Source organism: Maylandia zebra, linkage group LG11 (assembly GCF_041146795.1).
Source record: "Maylandia zebra isolate NMK-2024a linkage group LG11, Mzebra_GT3a, whole genome shotgun sequence".
Lineage (NCBI taxonomy): Eukaryota > Metazoa > Chordata > Actinopteri > Cichliformes > Cichlidae > Maylandia > Maylandia zebra.
The window spans coordinates 21,407,312-21,427,433 of record NC_135177.1 but is presented as its reverse complement, the minus strand read 5'-3'; the positions used below and the strand labels follow the sequence as shown (position 1 = coordinate 21,427,433).

Genomic DNA, 20,122 nt, shown 5'->3' with positions numbered 1-20,122 from the left:
GTTGGGTGGGGATGGAGGTGCCATGTGCTGGGTATAAAAGGAGTGGAAAGTAAGCAGTTCCATGTTGATGAAAATGTGGTGTGAGGAGTTGTGAGTATTGAGGAATGCATGAGAAATGTGAATATATAAAGTGCTGCAGTCAGGTGTGTGTGTGCGCAGAAAACAAGTGCTAGGGTGTTGAGGCATGCATGAGAAGGGTGTGATATACAGTATACGGTTCTGCAGTCATGGTTATGTTAGTCATGAAAAAGGAAATGGCTTTTAAATGCTGTTATAGCGTTTTGGAATAGAACTCTTCATTTATTAAAGTACTGCCTTTTGTCTGACCCCTCACCTGCAACCTGCCTGGCTTGATTAGATCTACCAGGAGCTTGAAGCCCCCGCCGGTATAGCCTACAGGGTCATTGAGGCACTCAAGCTTCCCCACCACGACAAGGTAGCAGTATAGGGGAAGATATTTTATCCTACTGTCACATGAAGTCCCAATATAACATTCTTTATCCTACATTTTGCTTTTTGGCTTACCTTTTTAACATGAGATGGCATCAGCCACTTGCACTGCTCTGATGTGCATGTCACTCTCATTTTCACCCCAGCTTCAACTGCAAAAAGAACAGCTCCAACGTGCGAGCATGATTCTGATAGTCTGGAAATAGAGCACATAATCTTTTTAACATGAAATGCAATATTTACAGTACATTTTGATGATGCATAGCTTACTAATACTAATGTGCAATGGCACTTTATTTGAAGTAACATGTTTATTCATTAACTCTTTCTCAACAGCCTATAGAGAAATCATTATCTAGGTGATGACATGACTGAATAGTTCTACCCTCTATCTGAAAAATGCATCTGAGTGTCATGAGGGATCTAAGGCAATCACACAAATTCTTAGCTGATGAATTCTTAGCTAAAAGAAAACACTCTCTCCCCACTACTACTGAAGTACACCTGCAAAATGCTAGCAGTGCCCTATGCGTATATGTGTGTGTGTGTGTGTGTATGTGTGTGTTCTCATTGCAATAACATCCTACTTAATTAGGCTACTAACCCTGCCATACAATTGCAATGAGCTGCAATCACTTCTCCATCCTCCTTTGCAATTACCCAAGTCTTCAGAGGTGTCTCGTTAGACCGCTGAGAATGGTTTACCTTGAAACAAACAACTGTCACTCTAACGAAGTCCTAAGGATGTGGCATGTTTGTTGACGTTAAAGCCGCTACCGCTAACTGTTAGCGTGTTTAAGATAAAGCAATATAAGAACAAACACTCACCCTTGCAAACACCAAACTGTATCCATCACGGAGACGTTTTGTTCCAAGGTTGTGGACCCACCCGCTGACAAAAAAATTGTACGCCTCCAGACTCTTGAAAGCTTTCATTTGCTGCCTAGTGTAGTAAGAAGTCTGGAGGACCAAGTAGTTGGTGATATCCACAGCCTCGATAGTAGGCAAATCCTTTACTTCTGTGGTGTATTCGGACATTTTCAAAGAATACGGATCACGTCCGATATATTTTTTAACTATCTGTTTATATCTCTCCCGAGAAACGGGGTCTAAAGTTGCACAATAGCTGCTCTCCTGACTCTCCACAGTGTCCTCCATGTTTACTTCCGCCCTCCACTCAAAAATCGCGCTGCCTCCGCACGTCATCAGAACCACGTGACCGCAACCCAACTATTGTTGAGCTTACAGTTATTTCTTTCACAATTCAACAATAAAAGTTGAGTTGCCCCATAAACTCAAATACATTAAGGGTTTCAACTAATCCTTTAACGTTTTAGAGCAAAAGTTGGTCGAAGATGAAATTTATTGCTGGCAAAATGAATGAATTCAAGTTTTACATGATTTGAAGCATTTGGCGCCTTTCTGTACCTGAGCACGCATGCGCATCTCATATTTTTGGATACTACGGGGTCTACTTTGCGCTTTTGCAAGGACTGAAAGCCACCTGGCCGTCTGCCTTAATGAGAACGTGAGGCTTTTTATACCAGGAGCTGGATAGATCGTTCATCTCAACTTTCTAAAGGCAATTAATGTTTCTTTTATTATATCAGACAGTATATGTTTGAACAGTCTCAATTTGTATTTTAGAAATATCACAACTGAAGTGCTTCGTATTTTTCTGAAACTTAGCATAGCATTACTTTCTAGGCTAAGAAGCCTTGTGGCTCATGGGTTTACTATATCATTTAAGATTCCATGTCACAAGCTACATGCCATGTCACAAAACAATGAAAATCCGACGCTACTAAAGAGGCGAGCTCATATCTGACAAGCCTCCGCGACACCCCCTATGTGTATTTCATGAAGTGCAGTCTGTGGCCGCCATACCACCTAACGAAACAAAATAGGCTGTCTCGCTCATGACCAACGGCTGCAACCCCCCCGCTGCTATTTAAAAATAAAATTCGGGGGCGCCCGCTGCCATGTCGTCTAATTTGTTCGAATCGCTGTTAGCCAATAAAATGTATGCTTTAGTTTCTGTGTGAACGGGGTGGTGGAGTCCTCACGGCCAGCGAGCTCCACCAAACACACAAACAGGAGGGAGATCAGAGAAGCAGCTACAGAGCAGTAAATATTAAATACGAACTACTAGAGTCTGCAAGAGTCATATCAAACAGGCTTTAAATAACTTAAAAAACACAGATGCATTAGAACTATGCATCCAGTAATGAAGCTGGAACAAAACAGATGAACAAGTGATTAGGACTGGGCGACATGTAGAGTTTCTAAATATATTTTTATACGAGATATGAGATGTAACAATATCGTTTATATCGATGTAGTCTATGTTACATTATAATTATACTTGTGGAGCCGCAAGTTTGCCTCTCTTTCGTCCACTTTTGTCTCTACGCAACGTTACTCCACCTCGGCTCTCTCCTTCACTGAACACAACTCCCCCTCCCCCATCGCTTCATCTGCAGGCAACAAGATGGACACGGCAGCTATCAAAGAGGATCTGGTCGGTAAAAAGAAAACATTTGAAGATTACTATTTTAGTACTGTCAGCGTAAAGTTAATGCCGTAACTGCATTAATGGGGCAAATCTCCGTTAACTAGTTACCGCGGATCACCGCGTGCGTGGAGCTGGGCGGCTCTAACGAGCTAACCGGGCTAACGCCTTGACGCACGGCCTAAAATCCTTTCGTTTCCTCAAAAATAGACAGTGCGCCTTATTTATGTATTCTGGTTGTGCTTACTGACCGCGAACCAATTTTATGTGGTACACAGCTTAAAAAAATCTGTCAAAAATGTTTTGGTACGACTTTGCTAAGCTATGAAGCTGCACTGCTTGATTGATTGTTGGATTATTACGGCTACCGAGGAGCCTCGCAGAGTGATACTCTGCTTCAACGTAATATTACCATATTATGTGTATAAGGACCATAAATGGCACCTGTAAGAGACATGGTTACAAAGAGGATTTCAAACTCCAGGCTGTCAGTCACGCAGTAGAACTTGGAAACAGAGCAGCTGCGAAATCTGTCTTTGTTATTATGCTCAGCATCTTTTAGTTTACATTTTGATCGCACAATTGTGAGCTTTTTGTTATGCACAAAACATTGTTTTGGTTTATTTATGGAGCATCATTAATAAATGCACTGATAATTTAAACAGATGCTTCAGGAGTTTTATCCCACTCATACTTTCAATTCAATGTTTGTCATTCTAAGTTGTAAAACCAATCACACACAATTATCCTTGGCATACATAATACATCCCAGTACACTGTTGGTGCATTCCATGTAGAATACAATCTGTTAATAATAAATTAAACATTTGATGTAATGTATATCTTGTAAATTATTTGTTTTACACTGTTTTACATGGCATTTTACAAGGCAGAATCAGCTCACTTTAGTCAAAACAATTAGGACAGGAGAAAAAAATTCTTAAGTAATGTCAGGAAGCTGGTATTTTATTTTAAAACTAATTGCTATTTTTATTTATTTAGAGAATGAAAAGCCAACTCCAGACCACTACTTGTCCTGATTTGTGAGGGACTGACGAAGAGTTGGTAAGGAGAGGAATCAGAACAGGGGTGCCTCCCCCCGCCCCCAAACACATAATCAGGTAATGTAACTTTGGTAATTTGAGATTAATTTAGGTTTCTTTTGAATTGTTGACACTGTCCTCTCTTCTCATTATAGTTTTTGTATGCAGTGCCAGTTCTGCTCTTTTGTCTGTTCAAGCCAAGAAGTACTCTTAAGACATCACCAGCTACGACATAGAAGAGGATTTCATTTGCCCTGTGTTTACAGTGACTGAGTCTGTTCATTTAGGACACGAAGGGCATTGAAGTCTCACCTCAGCAGATCACACAACAGGGCTAAGAAAAGGCAGGCGATCTCAACATTTTTTTGTGTGTGTGTTTTTTGTGAATTTAAGGAAAACTGTTCACAGCATACATTTATTTCACATATTTTAAGGCACTTAAAAACCCATCAGACTGTATCCTGTCCTTTCCAAAAATGTGACTATGTTACCAACAATTTATCAACCTTTATGTCACACACAAGCAGAAAGCACAAAAAACTCAAAAGATATAAAAAACTGTATTAGACTGATTTCTCATGCAAATGCATGTCCTAGTGAAAGTAGCTCCCCTGATAAATCCTTAAATACCTCTCAGGAGTCAGAGACATTACCAAGTGGTTCAGGTGTAGCATCAAGTGATAAAGAGGACAATGAGTTTGTAGATTACCAATGTCTTGAACATAAAATAGCTAGACTTTTTCTATGCATGCAAATAGGGCTGGGCCATATCATCCCGTTCACGGTAATACCGGTGTAATGTTGGGCAACGATAAGAAAATGAAATATCACGATAGAATATGGGTAAAACGCGCATGCGCAGTGCCTTTGTTTTCATACGCACATGGTGAAAAAGCCGACGGGGAATGAGAAGAGTGAAAGTGGATCGTTGAATGAAACGATGAACCAGAACTGGTTTGTAAAAATGCTGCAGCTTCAGTGGTGTGGAACTGGTTTAGCTTTCGTCCGTCAGATACACAACAAAGCACTATTTTTGGTAGAGCATGCTAGCGGGCCGTCGTTATTACCATGTTGTTTGGAAAATACGGCACACTTAAAATCAATCCTTTGATTTTTCTGAAAATCAACAGAGCCCCTTATAATCCCGTGTGCCTTATGTATGAATTCTGGTTGTTTACTGACCTCGAGACGAGTTTATGTACACGGCGCTCGAAAATCTGTCAAATGTTTTAGTACGACTTTGCTAAGCTACGAAGCCACACCGCTTGATGGATTGTCGGAGCAGTACGGCTGTCATCCGCAGGGGATGATCTGATATCCTCGTGTCTGTGTGTTGTTCCCACATCATCATAATAAATGTTGTTCCAGGGTCAACATTGCAAGTGACCAATGACATTGTTGTGATGTCCCCCTTTTGTGTCTTTGAAAAATACTGCCTTAAAAAATCTACTTCACTTGCGAGAAGAGAAACCGCTTCTGTCCGCCCATTCAGGAACTTGAATTCTTTGCATTTCAGGATACTTTAATAAACGGTAAGCATTATACATATTGTCCTTACAGAGGCGGTTTCTCCTCTCGCAAGTGAAGTAGATTTTTTTGAAGGCGTTTGCTTTTTTTTTCGAGGTCGCGGATGACGTCAGGAGAAGGTGATTGGTCACTTGCAATGTTGAACCTGGAACAGCATTATTTATGATGACGAGGGAGGAGCCCGGCGGAGTGATACGTACGGTGCTTCAACATAATATTACCGTATTGTGTGTGTGTGTGTGTGTATATAACCTCTTTTTAAGTTTCGTGGCTGTTATACATGGTTAAGCTGAGGATATGTCGGCCAGTTTCCACTGGAAATGCCTTTTGGTTAAACTGTCAGCAAGGAATTTGCATTTGCACTGTTAAATTTTTATATATATATTAATGCAGATTTAAAAAAAAACAGCTGCTTGTTTAAGTGAAAATACATTGATGTGTTTTTTTGCACTAATAAAGTTGTGGAGTTGTAAAGTATTTTGTCTAGTGTCAATTATATCGTTATCGCAAATTTTCAAATCTATATCACGATAAATATTTTGGTCATATTGCCCTGCTCTACATGCAAACATTGTTACATGTTTCTAAAAGGGCTTTGCAGGAAATTATTGAGGAAATTAGTGACATTTTAAAATTTTCTAAGGTTCATTCATTTCAAAGAATCAAAGAGGTGCTTGCTGAACAGAACATTGAGGCAGATGATGATGTAATAAAAATTTTAAATGATGCACTTTTCAAAACCAACCCATTATTTATCTCAACAGAACCAAAAGGTGCATTATCTACCGATTACAAGAGAAATATTTATTTCAAGAATAATTTTCATGTATGTGAGCCTAAAGAGTACACCTACAAAGCGAGAACTAGAAATACATTTGTTTATGTCTCAGTAAACCAGGTGTTGGAGAACTTATTGAAAGAGAAAAGTTTCTTTGAAAAGTTAGCATTTGATAAAGAAATTAGTGAAGGTTACAGATCATTTAGAGATGGGCAGTATTTTTAAACAACAAGCTTTTAGGATTGCAAGATACTTGCATTAGTTTAGCTTTGTATATTGACGACTTTGAAATATGCAACCCTTTAGGAACATCTCGAAAAATTCATAAAATAACTGCAATAAATAACTGACTCTGGGAAAGTGTCATTTGTTGCTACAAAGCTCTCCTCTTGGTTTATGGAACATTACAGATCGGCTTGACAGCAGCTACAAAGATCTGGAAATACTTGACCCAGAAGATTTGAATGATTACCACCCTTTAGCTGAATACTGCGTAGCTGGACAACTGATGGTGACACCTGTTACGTGCCTCCTGCATTGAAAGTGATGGTATGTATTATTCTTAAATAGTTTTCAGTTGATTACTTTGAATTCGTTAATTATTTAGAATTGTGCCCTTTTTTTGGTTTGTCTTCACAGGCCCTGTTATTGCGAGTCCACGTCAGTCCAAAACTTATCAGAAAAATCCAACTGTCCACTGTTCCAGAATCTGTGAAGCAGCTTCAAGATGAACTACAAGCAAAGCTTGGACTTGAAGGTGACTTTGCAATACAATATGAAGACCCAGATTTTGGGAACGCACTTTGCAACCTGATGGATATTAATGAGCTACCTGCTGGACGGGCAGTGTTGCACCTCATTTGGGAGGAAAATGCATCAGCCTCGCCACCAGACTCCATCTGATCATAGCACCATCTCATCTATTGATACAGCCAGTGTGAGTTCAGCATCTTCTTTCAGCCCATCCTCATCCACCCAGACCTACATGCGTAGCACTTCAGTGGCCAAATCCATTTCCTAGCCCAACCTTTTCCTATGATGTAGAGTTAAAACTTTGCAAGGGCAACGAGGTATATGAGAAAGCAGGGGCAAATTTAAGTGTAACAAGAGACATCAAGATGGAAGTTCTAGACAAGCTGGCACAAGAAATGTTTGCAATCAAAGCCTACCCTGACAAGAATGAAATAACGTCTGTTGCCCAGGAGCTAGTTTCAAAACATCCCTGCCTCAAAGAGCCCGGCAATGGCACAGGATATGATGGTTGGGCAACAAGCATTAAGTTCAAGCTTGCCAACTACCGTTCCAAGCTAAGTCAAGCTGAATGTAGTGAAGTTGCAGACAATCGAAAAAAAAGAGGGGAAGAAGATGACAGTGGCACAAATAGATTTTCCTTAAAGAAACCAAAGCGAGGTGAAGTCAACTTTATCCCTGATGCCCCAGAAAACTACAATAATGAGTCTCTTGAAAATGAAAGATGCATTTTGGAAGATGAAATGAAGAGGGATAAGAACATGGCACTCATCACCCAAAAGATGGACATCACATTCTCTCTCAGGAGGAAAGAAGTTGTGGAGATGCAGCCCTTGGTCAAGGAAATGCAGCTCAGATGGCCAGGTCTCTTCTTGAAAGAACAGGTTAGATAATCTCTTAAATATTTAAAGGAAAACTTCCATTTTTTTTCAGTGTGGTCTTATTTCTAGAATGGAAAACGTTCATTTACTCACCCAGACAAATTTCAAGGTATTTGGAGTTGTTAGAAAGAAATTTTAATCCCAATGTTACGAGTCAGTCGTTTTGCAGGAGAGAGCTGAGCCACGGTTATGGGGAAAGGATTCACTGAGACAACTAAGAAATGCCTGAATTAAGCCAAAAACCACTGTGGAGGGTTTTTAATCTAAGGAAATAACATTAAAATGTGTTTAAAAGCTCGAAAAAGTTGATTTTATATGATATAAAAAATTTTTTGATCAACTCCAAATGCCTCGAAACTTGTCTGGGTGAGTAAATGAACGTGAGCTCCATTTCTTGTGCCCTTGAGAAATATCTGTTTGTATCACTCCAATATCTTGTAGAAAAGGTTGAAGGCTACCGTTGAGCTAACAATGCTAATGGTAAAATATAAAAAAAATAGTTGGCTCTAAAAATATGAAGCTAATTTTGGTATTACCAACAACTCGATTGAAGTGAAATCTATTTACTTGTCAACTTACCGTGTATAATAATGGATTGCATTTATTTCGCTCTTTGCTGGGCACCCAAAGCGCTTTACAATTCCACTACTTACTCACTCTCACATTCACACATCGGTGCAGGGAAACCACAGTTATAGCCACAGCTGCCCTGGGGTAGACTGACAGAAGCGACGCTGCCATATCGCACATTGGCCCCTCTGGCCAACACCAGTAGGTGGTAGCGTAAAGGGTCTTGCCCAAGGATACAACGACCAGGACAGAGAGAGCTGGGGGACAGAACCAGCATCCTTCTGGTTATAGATGAGCTTCCCAACCCCCTGAACCACAGTTTTTGCAATGACTTGTCTTCACTGGGCATCTAGAATCTTTTGGTGCTGACCCTTAGCAGGCAACAGCCATGAAACTCACAGAACAGGATTGAGAAAGTCACTTGCGTGTTATGAAAGTATCCAAATTTGACCACAGGATGTTATTCTTACTTCATTCTTACATAACTACAAAATTAATGAAATTTTTGCAATGAATTTAAAATACAATTTACTGATTTATTTCTTTTCTTCAATGCATCCTGTAACAGTTGAAACCATTATTTTGTCTAATCAGCATTTGATTAGGTATTCTATATACTTAATGTAAAATCTGCCGATCAGATTTTTTTTTTTTTTTTTTTTTTAAATGCGTCAGTTATAATTTGTACCACCACTACCACTAAAAGGGGGAAAAAAAAAATCCAATCAAGACCTGACAAATAGATCAGCCGAGACTAACTAAATGTTTTGAAATTAAGCTGTTTTAACCAAATTTGAAAACAATGTCATTTTTATATAATGTACCTTTAAAAGTTTTCTATTTTTTTTTTTAATTTATTTTTTTTTTAATATTTTTTTTATTTTTTGTTGCTTTGTAGATTTGTGCGGAATTCTCACGCATTACCAAGGATCTCATGGGGACCTTCATGACTGCCCTCGACACTTACTCACTTCGGCTGATTAAGCTGTATCGAATTAAAAAAGCTGCTTTCTGCAATGACATGGATTCCCTGTTGCGGAAGTTTGATGAACAGGTAATATATATAAAAATGTATTGGTGTCTGGTTTATGAGGAACCTGAAGTTCCCACTGTAAAGAAAGATATTTTAACAATTTTTACATCAATTTAGTAAATATTCAATAGTTTTCAGAAAGTGTCCTGAATGGGATTATAAGCTAACAAGCAGCGCTGTGTGTTTGGCAGATGGCAGGTCATGGCACTTTTTGTTATACATGTTGTAATAAGTGTGCTACATTTCTTGCACATCAAAATTACTTTAAAAAAACAACTGACAAAACCATGAGCAATTATCTGCAATAACTAATTTCAACATCTTATTTCTTAAGACTGTATTTTTAGCAACAAAACTTAATGTGTTTTAAAAACAAAATGGTAGGTTTATAAATGAGACTGAGTCTTATTTGATTTCCTTGTTTTAGGTCTCAAACATAGTCGAGCATTGATGAACCATCAGTTTGGAAGGGTTACCGATATTTGTTCGCGACGACGAGACCAAACTCTTCTTAACATGTCTGGTGAGCATGCAGATCTACTCAATCTTCGGATTTGGTTTTCAGAGACTTATATGTACTGGGGGTTTTTTTTTGTTTTGTTTTTGTTTTTTTTGCATAGGATACAGATCCAGTTGAGAGGGCAACCCGAGGTGTTACGGTGGGCATCCTCACTGTTCTGGAGGACTACGTGGGACCCAACTCGCAGTCCACAGTGGTCAACACTGCCATTGTTTTGGAAGAGGACATTATTCTTGATGATCTGCCAGACCTTCCCACTGCCTTTGCCTACCTGTTTGGCCTACTTTATGGGCTCAACATGGATTTTCCCAAAGAACTCAAGTACACATTTAAAGCTGTGCAACACATTTTTATGGAGTTGACATCTACCTGTTCCCAGAGGATAAGAAGCTTCAAAACAAAGCTCTTAACCAAAGTCTAACCTATTTGACAACATGTTCAACTCAAATGCAACTTGTGGAAAACAGAATCAGCAATTTGCTTTGATTTACAGTTTTTGGGTTTCGTGGTAAGTTGCTCCGAAAAAAGTTGATTTCTGGCTTTAAGAAAATGGTAAGGTTCACCTCGTCCTGAGGTGGTTGAGCAACAGGAGTCTCAAGTCCCTCAGGTTCAGCAGCATTTTTGGTTTTTGAAAACTGTAATTCTTCCACTTGACACTGAATAGTTTTCAAAGCTTTCTCGAGATCTGCATTCCGTTTCTTTAGTTCATTTCTCTCGCTTTCAGCCTTGGACAGCTGAACAACAATGGTGTTGTTCTGTTCAAGGAGAAACTCTTGCGTTTCCTCAAGTTCATGCACATTTTGCTCAAGTGCTCCAATCTGCAGTGTTATCTTTAAGGGCACCCCCTCTATCTCGCTTATGCGAATTTTCTTTTTGGGCTCCATGCCCTGGACTATTCCTCTCTCCCCTGAGTTGGGCGGTCCTTCCTCTCTCGTTTCTCTGTGAGACACTGAATTGCTGGACGGTTCCTGTGACATTTCTATAAAAGTTTCGCACAAAACAAAACCGCTAACTGAATAATTTCTTTCTTTTTTTTATTGACATTTTAGAATCACTATACAATACCATCAACTTCAGCTATCTTTCAGTACATATATTTTTTCTTTTTTTCTATATTTAAACAACTAAAATATCCATACAATAAGAACGAAAGAAGAAGCAAAGAAAAAGAAGCAAAACAACATAAATAAAAAATACATAAGGAAAAAGGAAAGATAAATAAATATAGGGAGTGTTTTTGTTTCCATTAATGTAACTAATATTTCCTCTAGTCTTCTAGTAGTTAACAAAGTCAAAATCTTTTTTCTTTTTTTTTCTGTGATGGCTTTTTTCCTGCTGCCAGTAAAATATTAAACAAGTATTTATCGTTCTTTGTCCATCCTTCTGGAATAAGTCCAAATAATAGACTTTTACTTTCCAAAGGTAAACATCTTCCAAATGTCTCTTGTATTGCTGCATGTATTCCCTTCCACTAAGTTTTAATAACATGACAGTCCCAGAAAATGTGATAGTGATTAGCATTTGTATTTCCACAATTTCTCCAGCAAGTGGGAGGGTTACCTTCATAGTGAGATTTTTGGTGAGGTGTAATAAAATATCTTATCAGGCATTTCCACCCAAATTCCCTCCAGCTCTGTGAGCTGCTACGTTTCCATTGATATGCCCATATTGTTGTCCACTCATCCTCCTTTTATCTCTATTCCTCCCTCAATTTCCCATTTTGTTTTGATATACAAGGTTGAGTGTAATTTCATATTTGTTAATCCTTTATAGAGGTCACCTAAAATACCTCTATTTTTATTTGAACTATATGCCCTTTTAAATACGTCTAGCAGCTGTTTACTCAATTCAGCCTTAGCTTTTATCGTTTTATTGACAAAATGCCTCATCTGTAGATATCTATAAAAATCCTGTGTTTCTAATGAATATTTATCTTTCATTTTATCAAAACTAATTAGTCTCCCTTCCTCCATTACCATACATAAAGCTGTTAATCCTTTATATGTCCAATCTTTGAATCTGGTGTCCAATTTATTTGGAGCAAAATGTGTGTCATATGCACACCACTTAAGAACTGCTATATCCTCTTCTAGTTTATATTCTTTTATTACTGTTTCCCAAATTTTAAAAGTCAACTTGATCCATGGATTTTCAATAGTTTTTATTAAATTTTGCAAGCTTCTGTCTGCTATAATAGCTTGTATGGGGATGGAAGTCAGAACCTCCTCAATGGCTTTCCATTGAGCATCGTATGAAGGATTACATCAGCATATCATAGGCCTTAATTGTGCTGCCCAATAATATTCCCTAAGAGAAGGTAAGCCCCACCCCCCTTTTCCTTTGTTAAGTTGTAGGGTTTTAAATCTAATTCGGGGCCTTTTTCCTTGCCGTATGTATCTTGACAAAATTTTGTCCCATTCATTAAACTGTTTCTGGTTAATTTCTATTGGTAGTGTTTGAAATAAATATAATAATTTAAGAAGAATATTAATTTTAATTGAGTCTATTCTCGAATATAAACTTAAATATGGAATTAAATTCCATCTCGCTATATCTTTCTTAATTTTTTTCTGTATTGGTAAATAATTTCGTTCTAATAGTTCTGTAAGATCCTTAGGTATTATGACTCCTAGATATTTAAAGTACTCTGTTTGCCATGCTAATTGATACTTATTTTTAATTTCTTCTGATGGAATATAATTGTACTTAAGCAATTGTGTTTTACTCATATTAACCCTCTATCCAGATAGTCGACTAAAGTATTCAAATGATTGCATTAATTTAGGTAAAGAATTTGATGGTTGACCCAAAAATATTAAAATATCATCTGCATAGCAGGCTAATTTCTTAACTGCACTACTGTATAGCTCTGTGTAAATAATCATTCTGTACATTCGATAATTTTTAATCCTACAACTGTTTACAACTTGCATAGTTCCCATTTCTGTATAGCTGTATATCCCAGATTCTGTAAAGTTATTTATTTCATATTCTGTATAGTTTTTCATATTTATATCCTGTTCATATCCTGTACATAGCTTGTACTCACTACAGCCTGTACATACTTATAGTTATAGAATATTCACAACATACTTCATACCGTGTACATTATAACATACCATAATAGACCCATTTCTGTAATATACTCACATATCTATATTATTGCTAATATATATTGTAATATATCTATATCACTAAAGCACTTCTGGATGGATGCAAACTGCATTTCGTTGCCCTGTACCTGTGCATGTGCAATGACAATAAAGTTGAATTCTATTCTATTCTAATTCATGCTCCTTTTCATGGATATTAATACCTTCTACTTCTTTATTTTGTCTTATATATTGAGCCAATAACTGAATAATTTCAATGTTAAACTGTTCTCTTTCCCAAGGATTCCTGGCTTACGAAAACAACTAGGTGTTTCTTGAAATGCTGAGTTAAAGAAACGGGTCTATTTAAGGATTTTTCTGGCAGCGACCGTGACGTCAGCCGTGACGTCAGCTCTCTTCGATCCTTTGATTCGATCAAAGGATCTGATAATTATAGACCACAGGAACCATTTTTAATATGCGCAAAGACCTAAATACCTTTTTAACCTTTTAATGAAGTATTTGAATAAATAAACCTTTTTATTTTATATGTTTCATTTTATTCATATTATTGCTTGGTGTAAAAAATCACTTTTGAGTGCATTTAAACCAATTGATTAATTGGTTTAGAAAAGCCTACTTTCTATTTCCTGTGCTCGTGCACTTTTACTCCAGCGGATTCATGAAGGAGACTTCATGCACGTTTCCCTACATCAGACACTACAGTGTCAGATAACAGTGTTCGCCGCCTCTTAAACTCCACCTTCACTGCCTTCGCTGACTCTTTGATGATTTGACTGTCGTGTCGCCCTTTCGCCGCTGTTCGGCGCTGTGGGGCTTTTTAAATAAAGTTATTTAAATTGAAACAAAATGGCAGCGCCCTGTGTGTCTCTCATGCAGCTGTGCTGAAGCTGTAAAGAAGACGAGGAGAAATGCGTTACCTGCTTTAACTACAGGTAACGGCGGCTGTGTTTGTTTTTAACACTCGCAGAAGCGAAAATTTTTTATTAGAGCCGAAGAAGATCCGAAATTTAACGACATTTCCATGTGCGTTAAAGAAATGCGAAATAAAAACGTTACTAACCGTATTAGTGTATAATGGCGTTGTTTGTTTGTTTAGTCTGACTTATGGATAAAAAAAAAATTAACAAATGTGCTCTTGTTTTTTCTATTTTATTCACTCATCTTAAAATTTACTTTATTCCTCTTAGTCGTGTTTACTCTTTACTGCTTTTACTTTTTTACCTTTTAAACAAACAAGAAAATAAAAAAGATTTCGGTATGCGTTTTTTATATGTGAGTAAGCTGGTTAACTCATCTTTGGCATTTCTGTGCTTTAATTTAACATCAATAATTATTTACATTTACTGGCCAGTTCATACATCTTCCTTGTGCTGGGTTGGACCCCCATTTGCCTTAAGAACTGCTTTATTTCTTCATGAAAGATTCTTGGGGGATCAACATGTGACCCATGTTGACATGACAGCATTACATTTGTGGCTGCACATACATGATGTGACTCTCCTGTTCCACCAGATCATAAAGGTGCTCTCTCTGATTGAGATCTGGTGATTGTGGAGGTTAAGTACAGGGAACTCATCTGATTGCCTTCATTACCAGTCAGGTGAACGGGTGTACTTAATAAAGTATCCAGTGATTGGTTGCCAGACTCTAAAGCAGTTTTTCTCTCTTTTGTTACAGTGTCGGTTGTTTTATGCTCCAAACAGTCATGGCAGCTCCCGGAAAGCCGACTAAAAAGGAAATCAAAAAGCAGACTCCAGCCAAGACCTCCTTCACCTCACCCTTTGCCTCAAAATGGAGCCCGCTCCCCCAAGAGGACATGCACTTCATCCTGAAAACTCTGAAGGATAAGTTGATCTCAATGGGTCTGGAGAAAAAAGAAGTGAAAGTGTTTCGCCCATGGAGGAAAAAGAAAGGCAAAAAACCTGATGTCGCACCACAACCTGTTCCCCAGGTGAGCGATTCCTCCAAAAACGGCTGGACAGATGTGGCAGCCAGACAGCAGCTGGCCATCGGCATCAACGAGGTGACCAAGGCTCTGGAGAGAAACGAACTCAGACTGCTGCTCGTGTGCAAGTCTGTCAAACCGAAACACACGACTAATCACCTGATCGCTCTGAGCACCACCAGAGGAGTGCCGGCCTGCCAGGTGCCTCGCCTGAGCCAGAGTGTGTCGGAGCCGCTGGGGCTGAAAAGCGTGCTCGCCCTCGGGTTCAGACGGTGCTCCTCCAGTGATGATGGGGTGTTTACCGACACTGTCGATGCCATTAAGCCCAGAGTGCCTACATTGGACATGGCATGGCTGCAAGGTGCTAAGCCTGAAGAACCTGTTGCCATGGAGGAGGAGGAAGGTGGTGAAAGAAGGGGACAAAAAAGGAAACTGGAAAGTGAATCTGAGGAGGTGTCAGAGTCTCCCTCCTGCACTCTGCAGCCGCTCCAGGTGAAGAGAATCGTTGCTAACCCTGCAAAGAAAAAGAGAGGGAAGCCGAAGAAAAAGCTGTAAAGTGAAAGAGAAACTTTATTTTTTATCTGGGGAACCCTCAGACCTTCAGGTTTGCATTCATTGTTTCAGCAGATTAGTAGCATTGCATTTGGTTTCATGCATATTTATACAATTGAATATGGTCTGACTGAAGTTTGAATTTCAATTTGTCCACAATTAAAGCTGGTCTGCACACATTGTTTTTTATAAAGGCAATTACGTTTTTCCTGGTATTTTGATAGTGCTGTTTGTTTTAAATGGAGCTTGTAATATTTGACCCTCAAATGAAATATATTTCCTCTATATCATAGAGAGGGCTGCCTTTACACCACCACCATCTTGGAGCTGTTCTGCTGGATTACTCGGGTACTAAGTAGAAAGTAGTAGTACATTCATGTTGAAATGTAAGCAGAAGTTTTAGACCTCATAGGCAAAAATGAGCCAACTTAACTTCCACACAAGGTGCACCTTATCTGATAGAATAGGAAGCATCAATTACATAGTAGCTATTCCCATAATTAAGACATCAACTATGAGTGTTCACAAAATGTCCTTACCCATTTTTCATGCGTGCCATGTTGTCTGCACAGCCGACAGTTCAATAAACCCTGTGTTGATTACAGATTGTGGTTATGTCCTGAAACAAATGGCAGTTGCATTAGATAACTACAGAGCACTTTATGAGCCAACCTGCTTCTTTAATGAGAATTATGGCTCATTAAAGAAGCAGAAGCTCATCAGTGTTCACTGACAGTATTCTCATTAAAGGTATTGCATGACTCAGTGTCTTTCGAACCTCTATGTCCTGTGGATGTCAAATGATATAAATGGTCTAAACATACAACGTATGTTGGCGGCGACGTGGATGATGTGGATGTGCCCGCCCACTGCTGCGGCGGCTAAAGAGACACGACATACAAAAGCAACATGGACACATGGGAGATGAGAAACAGAACCATGAATACTATTAAATCAAAGGACACAAATTAAACCAGATTCACACAGTCCAAAAGATAAACCCTGGATCACTTGACCAAGGGCCATGACACTATCACACAAAATTTAAAGCTGTTCTTTTAAGTAAATAAACGAAGCAGTAGGGAAATTTAATATTTGTTTTTTTTTATTTTTGATTTGCAGCTAAATACACCTTTTTTTTTTTTTTTTATTTGCAGCTTTTTGTGCTCCCTATCAAGTGAACCCCTCACCTGAAATAATTTAAATAAAATGACATTTTAAAGAATAAACCCCAACAATCAAATGATCCCCTATGAACAAGCACTGGGCAACGGTGGCCAGGAAAAACTCCCTTTCACAGGAAGAAACCTGAGGCAGAACCAGGTTCAAGAAGGGGCAGTCATCTGCCGCGACTGGTTGGGGGGTGAGGGGCAAAATAAAACTTAAAGGAGAGCACTGCATAGTTATCGGAGGTTGGTGTAGTTGGTGGACCGTGGTTGGAAAGCAGGGGAGGTGGACGCACCTGAGCGCCAATCTGCAATCATGCCTTGCTGGTTTAAAGGCTGAACTAGGTCCTGCTGTGTTGTTGTTGTTACTGTGAGCTGCAAAGCTGCAGCCATCTGTAGTGGTAAACCTGTAGTAATAAAAGTAGATGATGAAAAACACGAGTATATGGTCAGGTCTGTCGTGCGTCTTTCACAAGATTATAAACAGGGATGCACATAAGTGGTCCGCAGGTGCGCATCAGTTATAAACACAATGCCACAGGGAGCAGCTGGGTCATTCACGTCAGGTGGACATCTTTGAGAAGACCCAGAAAGCTGCAGGAACAATAAGGGCCGCTGTGGCAAGACCTAAACCTACTTTAAGTAGGCATTTGGCACCACGATGCCACATACCAGTACCCTGAACCTCATCCTGAGGTGGTTGAGCAACAGGAGTCTCAAGTCCCTCAGGTTCAGCAGCATTTTTGGTTTTTGAAAACTGTAATTCTTCCACTTGACACTGAATAGTTTTCAAAGCTTTCTCGAGATCTGCATTCCGTTTCTTTAGTTCATTTCTCTCGCTTTCAGCCTTGGACAGCTGAACAACAATGGTGTTGTTCTGTTCAAGGAGAAACTCTTGCGTTTCCTCAAGTTCATGCACATTTTGCTCAAGTGCTCCAATCTGCAGTGTTATCTTTACGGGCACCCCCTCTATCTCGCTTATGCGAATTTTCTTTTTGGGCTCCATGCCCTGGACTATTCCTCTCTCCCCTGAGTTGGACGGTCCTTCCTCTCTCGTTTCTCTGTGAGACACTGAATTGCTGGACGGTTCCTGTGACATTTCTATAAAAGTTTCGCAAAAAACAAAACAAAACCGCTAACTGAATAATTTCAGTGTTAAACTGTTCTCTTTCCCAAGGATTCCTGGCTTGCGAAAACAACAAGGTGTTTCTTGAAATGCCGAGTTAAAGAAACTGGGGTCTATTTATAGATTTTTCTGGCAGCGACCGTGACGTCAGCCATGACGTCAGCTCTCTTCGATCCTTTGATCCTTTGATTCGATCAAAGGAGGACTAAGCCAACTAACCAACCGTCCTCGGTTTTACTATATTCCGACAGAGGATCCATGTGTGTGACGTCATTCATCCCCGTACTGCTGCTTTGTGAGCTCACAGACAGGACAGACAGCGCGTAGCAACGCGCCTGATGATGTTTAAAGGATCCCGAAGCGCAAGTCCATCTTTTCAGACAAACTGCAAAAGAAATTTCCCTCGTAATGACCATAGCTGGACTGGCCATCGGCCCACCGGGCAAGGTGATTTTTCGTGGAATTACAAAAATCTATTGAATCATATTTACTTTGGTGGAAAGAAAAAAAATAAATATACCGTTTGGGTATATTTATACCTGACTGAAGTTTGAATTTCAATTTGTCCACAATTAAAGCTGGTCTGCACACATTGTTTTTTTTTAAAGGCAATTACGTTTTTCCTGGTATTTTGATAGTGCTGTTTGTTTTAAATGGAGCTTGTAATATTTGACCCTCAAATGAAATATATTTCCTCTATATCATAGAGAGGGCTGCCTTTACACCACCACCATCTTGGAGCTGTTCTGCTGGATTACTCGGGTACTAAGTAGAAAGTAGTAGTACATTCATGTTGAAATGTAAGCAGAAGTTTTAGACCTCATAGGCAAAAATGAGCCAACTTAACTTCCACACAAGGTGCACCTTATCTGATAGAATAGGAAGCATCAATTACATAGTAGCTATTCCCATAATTAAGACATCAACTATGAGTGTTCACAAAATGTCCTTACCCATTTTTCATGCGTGCCATGTTGTCTGCACAGCCGACAGTTCAATAAACCCTGTGTTGATTACAGATTGTGGTTATGTCCTGAAACAAATGGCAGTTGCATTAGATAACTACAGAGCACTTTATGAGCCAACCTGCTTCTTTAATGAGAATTATGGCTCATTAAAGAAGCAGAAGCTCATCAGTGTTCACTGACAGTATTCTCATTAAAGGTATTGCATGACTCAGTGTCTTTCGAACCTCTATGTCCTGTGGATGTCAAATGATATAAATGGTCTAAACATACAACGTATGTTGGCGGCGACGTGGATGATGTGGATGTGCCCGCCCACTGCTGCGGCGGCTAAAGAGACACGACATACAAAAGCAACATGGACACATGGGAGATGAGAAACAGAACCATGAATACTATTAAATCAAAGGACACAAATTAAACCAGATTCACACAGTCCAAAAGATAAACCCTGGATCACTTGACCAAGGGCCATGACACTATCACACAAAATTTAAAGCTGTTCTTTTAAGTAAATAAACGAAGCAGTAGGGAAATTTAATATTTGTTTTTTTTTATTTTTGATTTGCAGCTAAATACACCTTTTTTTTAATTTGTTTTTATTTGCAGCTTTTTGTGCTCCCTATCAAGTGAACCCCTCACCTGAAATAATTTAAATAAAATGACATTTTAAAGAATAAACCCCAACAATCAAATGATCCCCTATGAACAAGCACTGGGCAACGGTGGCCAGGAAAAACTCCCTTTCACAGGAAGAAACCTGAGGCAGAACCAGGTTCAAGAAGGGGCAGTCATCTGCCGCGACTGGTTGGGGGGTGAGGGGCAAAATAAAACTTAAAGGAGAGCACTGCATAGTTATCGGAGGTTGGTGTAGTTGGTGGACCGTGGTTGGAAAGCAGGGGAGGTGGACGCACCTGAGCGCCAATCTGCAATCATGCCTTGCTGGTTTAAAGGCTGAACTAGGTCCTGCTGTGTTGTTGTTGTTACTGTGTGTGGCTGTGAGCTGCAAAGCTGCAGCCATCTGTAGTGGTAAACCTGTAGTAATAAAAGTAGATGATGAAAAACACGAGTATATGGTCAGGTCTGTCGTGCGTCTTTCACAAGATTATAAACAGGGGTGCACATAAGTGGTCCGCAGGTGCGCATCAGTTATAAACACAATGCCACAGGGAGCAGCTGGGTCATTCA

General features: G+C 39.3%; 2 protein-coding genes across 4 annotated transcripts; both read left to right on the top strand.

Moving 5' to 3' along the window:
• The first annotated feature begins 2,857 nt into the window (after nucleotides 1-2,857).
• On the top strand, nucleotides 2,858-13,348 carry LOC101471133 (uncharacterized). Its single transcript, XM_012924465.4, has 8 exons — nucleotides 2,858-2,971; nucleotides 3,965-4,083; nucleotides 4,161-4,349; nucleotides 6,721-6,859; nucleotides 6,950-7,944; nucleotides 9,410-9,565; nucleotides 9,972-10,067; nucleotides 10,165-13,348. Exons 5-7 carry the CDS (start codon nucleotides 7,429-7,431, stop codon nucleotides 9,993-9,995), a joined length of 696 nt encoding a protein of 231 aa, XP_012779919.2. The 5' UTR covers nucleotides 2,858-2,971; nucleotides 3,965-4,083; nucleotides 4,161-4,349; nucleotides 6,721-6,859; nucleotides 6,950-7,428; the 3' UTR covers nucleotides 9,996-10,067; nucleotides 10,165-13,348.
• A 622-nt stretch (nucleotides 13,349-13,970) lies between these two features.
• On the top strand, nucleotides 13,971-16,281 carry LOC106674462 (ribonuclease P protein subunit p38). Of its 3 annotated transcripts, none has more exons than XM_076889996.1 (3): nucleotides 13,971-14,112; nucleotides 14,858-15,729; nucleotides 15,971-16,281. In XM_076889996.1, the coding sequence occupies exon 2, from the start codon at nucleotides 14,871-14,873 to the stop codon at nucleotides 15,678-15,680; it is 810 nt and encodes a 269-aa protein (XP_076746111.1). In that variant the 5' UTR covers nucleotides 13,971-14,112; nucleotides 14,858-14,870; the 3' UTR covers nucleotides 15,681-15,729; nucleotides 15,971-16,281. The 3 variants fall into 3 exon arrangements, with proteins under 3 accessions (XP_076746111.1, XP_014265368.2, XP_024654781.1); XM_024799013.2 differs by adding an exon at nucleotides 14,693-14,780 and having other exon boundaries at nucleotides 13,984-14,112; nucleotides 14,858-16,281; XM_014409882.3 differs by having other exon boundaries at nucleotides 14,858-16,281.
• The last annotated feature ends 3,841 nt before the right edge of the window (nucleotides 16,282-20,122 follow it).

Coding starts and splice junctions, on each gene's coding strand:
- LOC101471133 (XM_012924465.4), top strand. CDS start 7,429: ATGGAAGTTCTAGACAAGCTGGCACAAGAAATGTTTGCAATCAAAGCC. Junction 7,945..9,409: donor GTCTCTTCTTGAAAGAACAG/GTTAGATAATCT, acceptor GTTGCTTTGTAG/ATTTGTGCGGAATTCTCACG. Junction 9,566..9,971: donor TGCGGAAGTTTGATGAACAG/GTAATATATATA, acceptor TCCTTGTTTTAG/GTCTCAAACATAGTCGAGCA.
- LOC106674462 (XM_076889996.1), top strand. CDS start 14,871: ATGCTCCAAACAGTCATGGCAGCTCCCGGAAAGCCGACTAAAAAGGAA.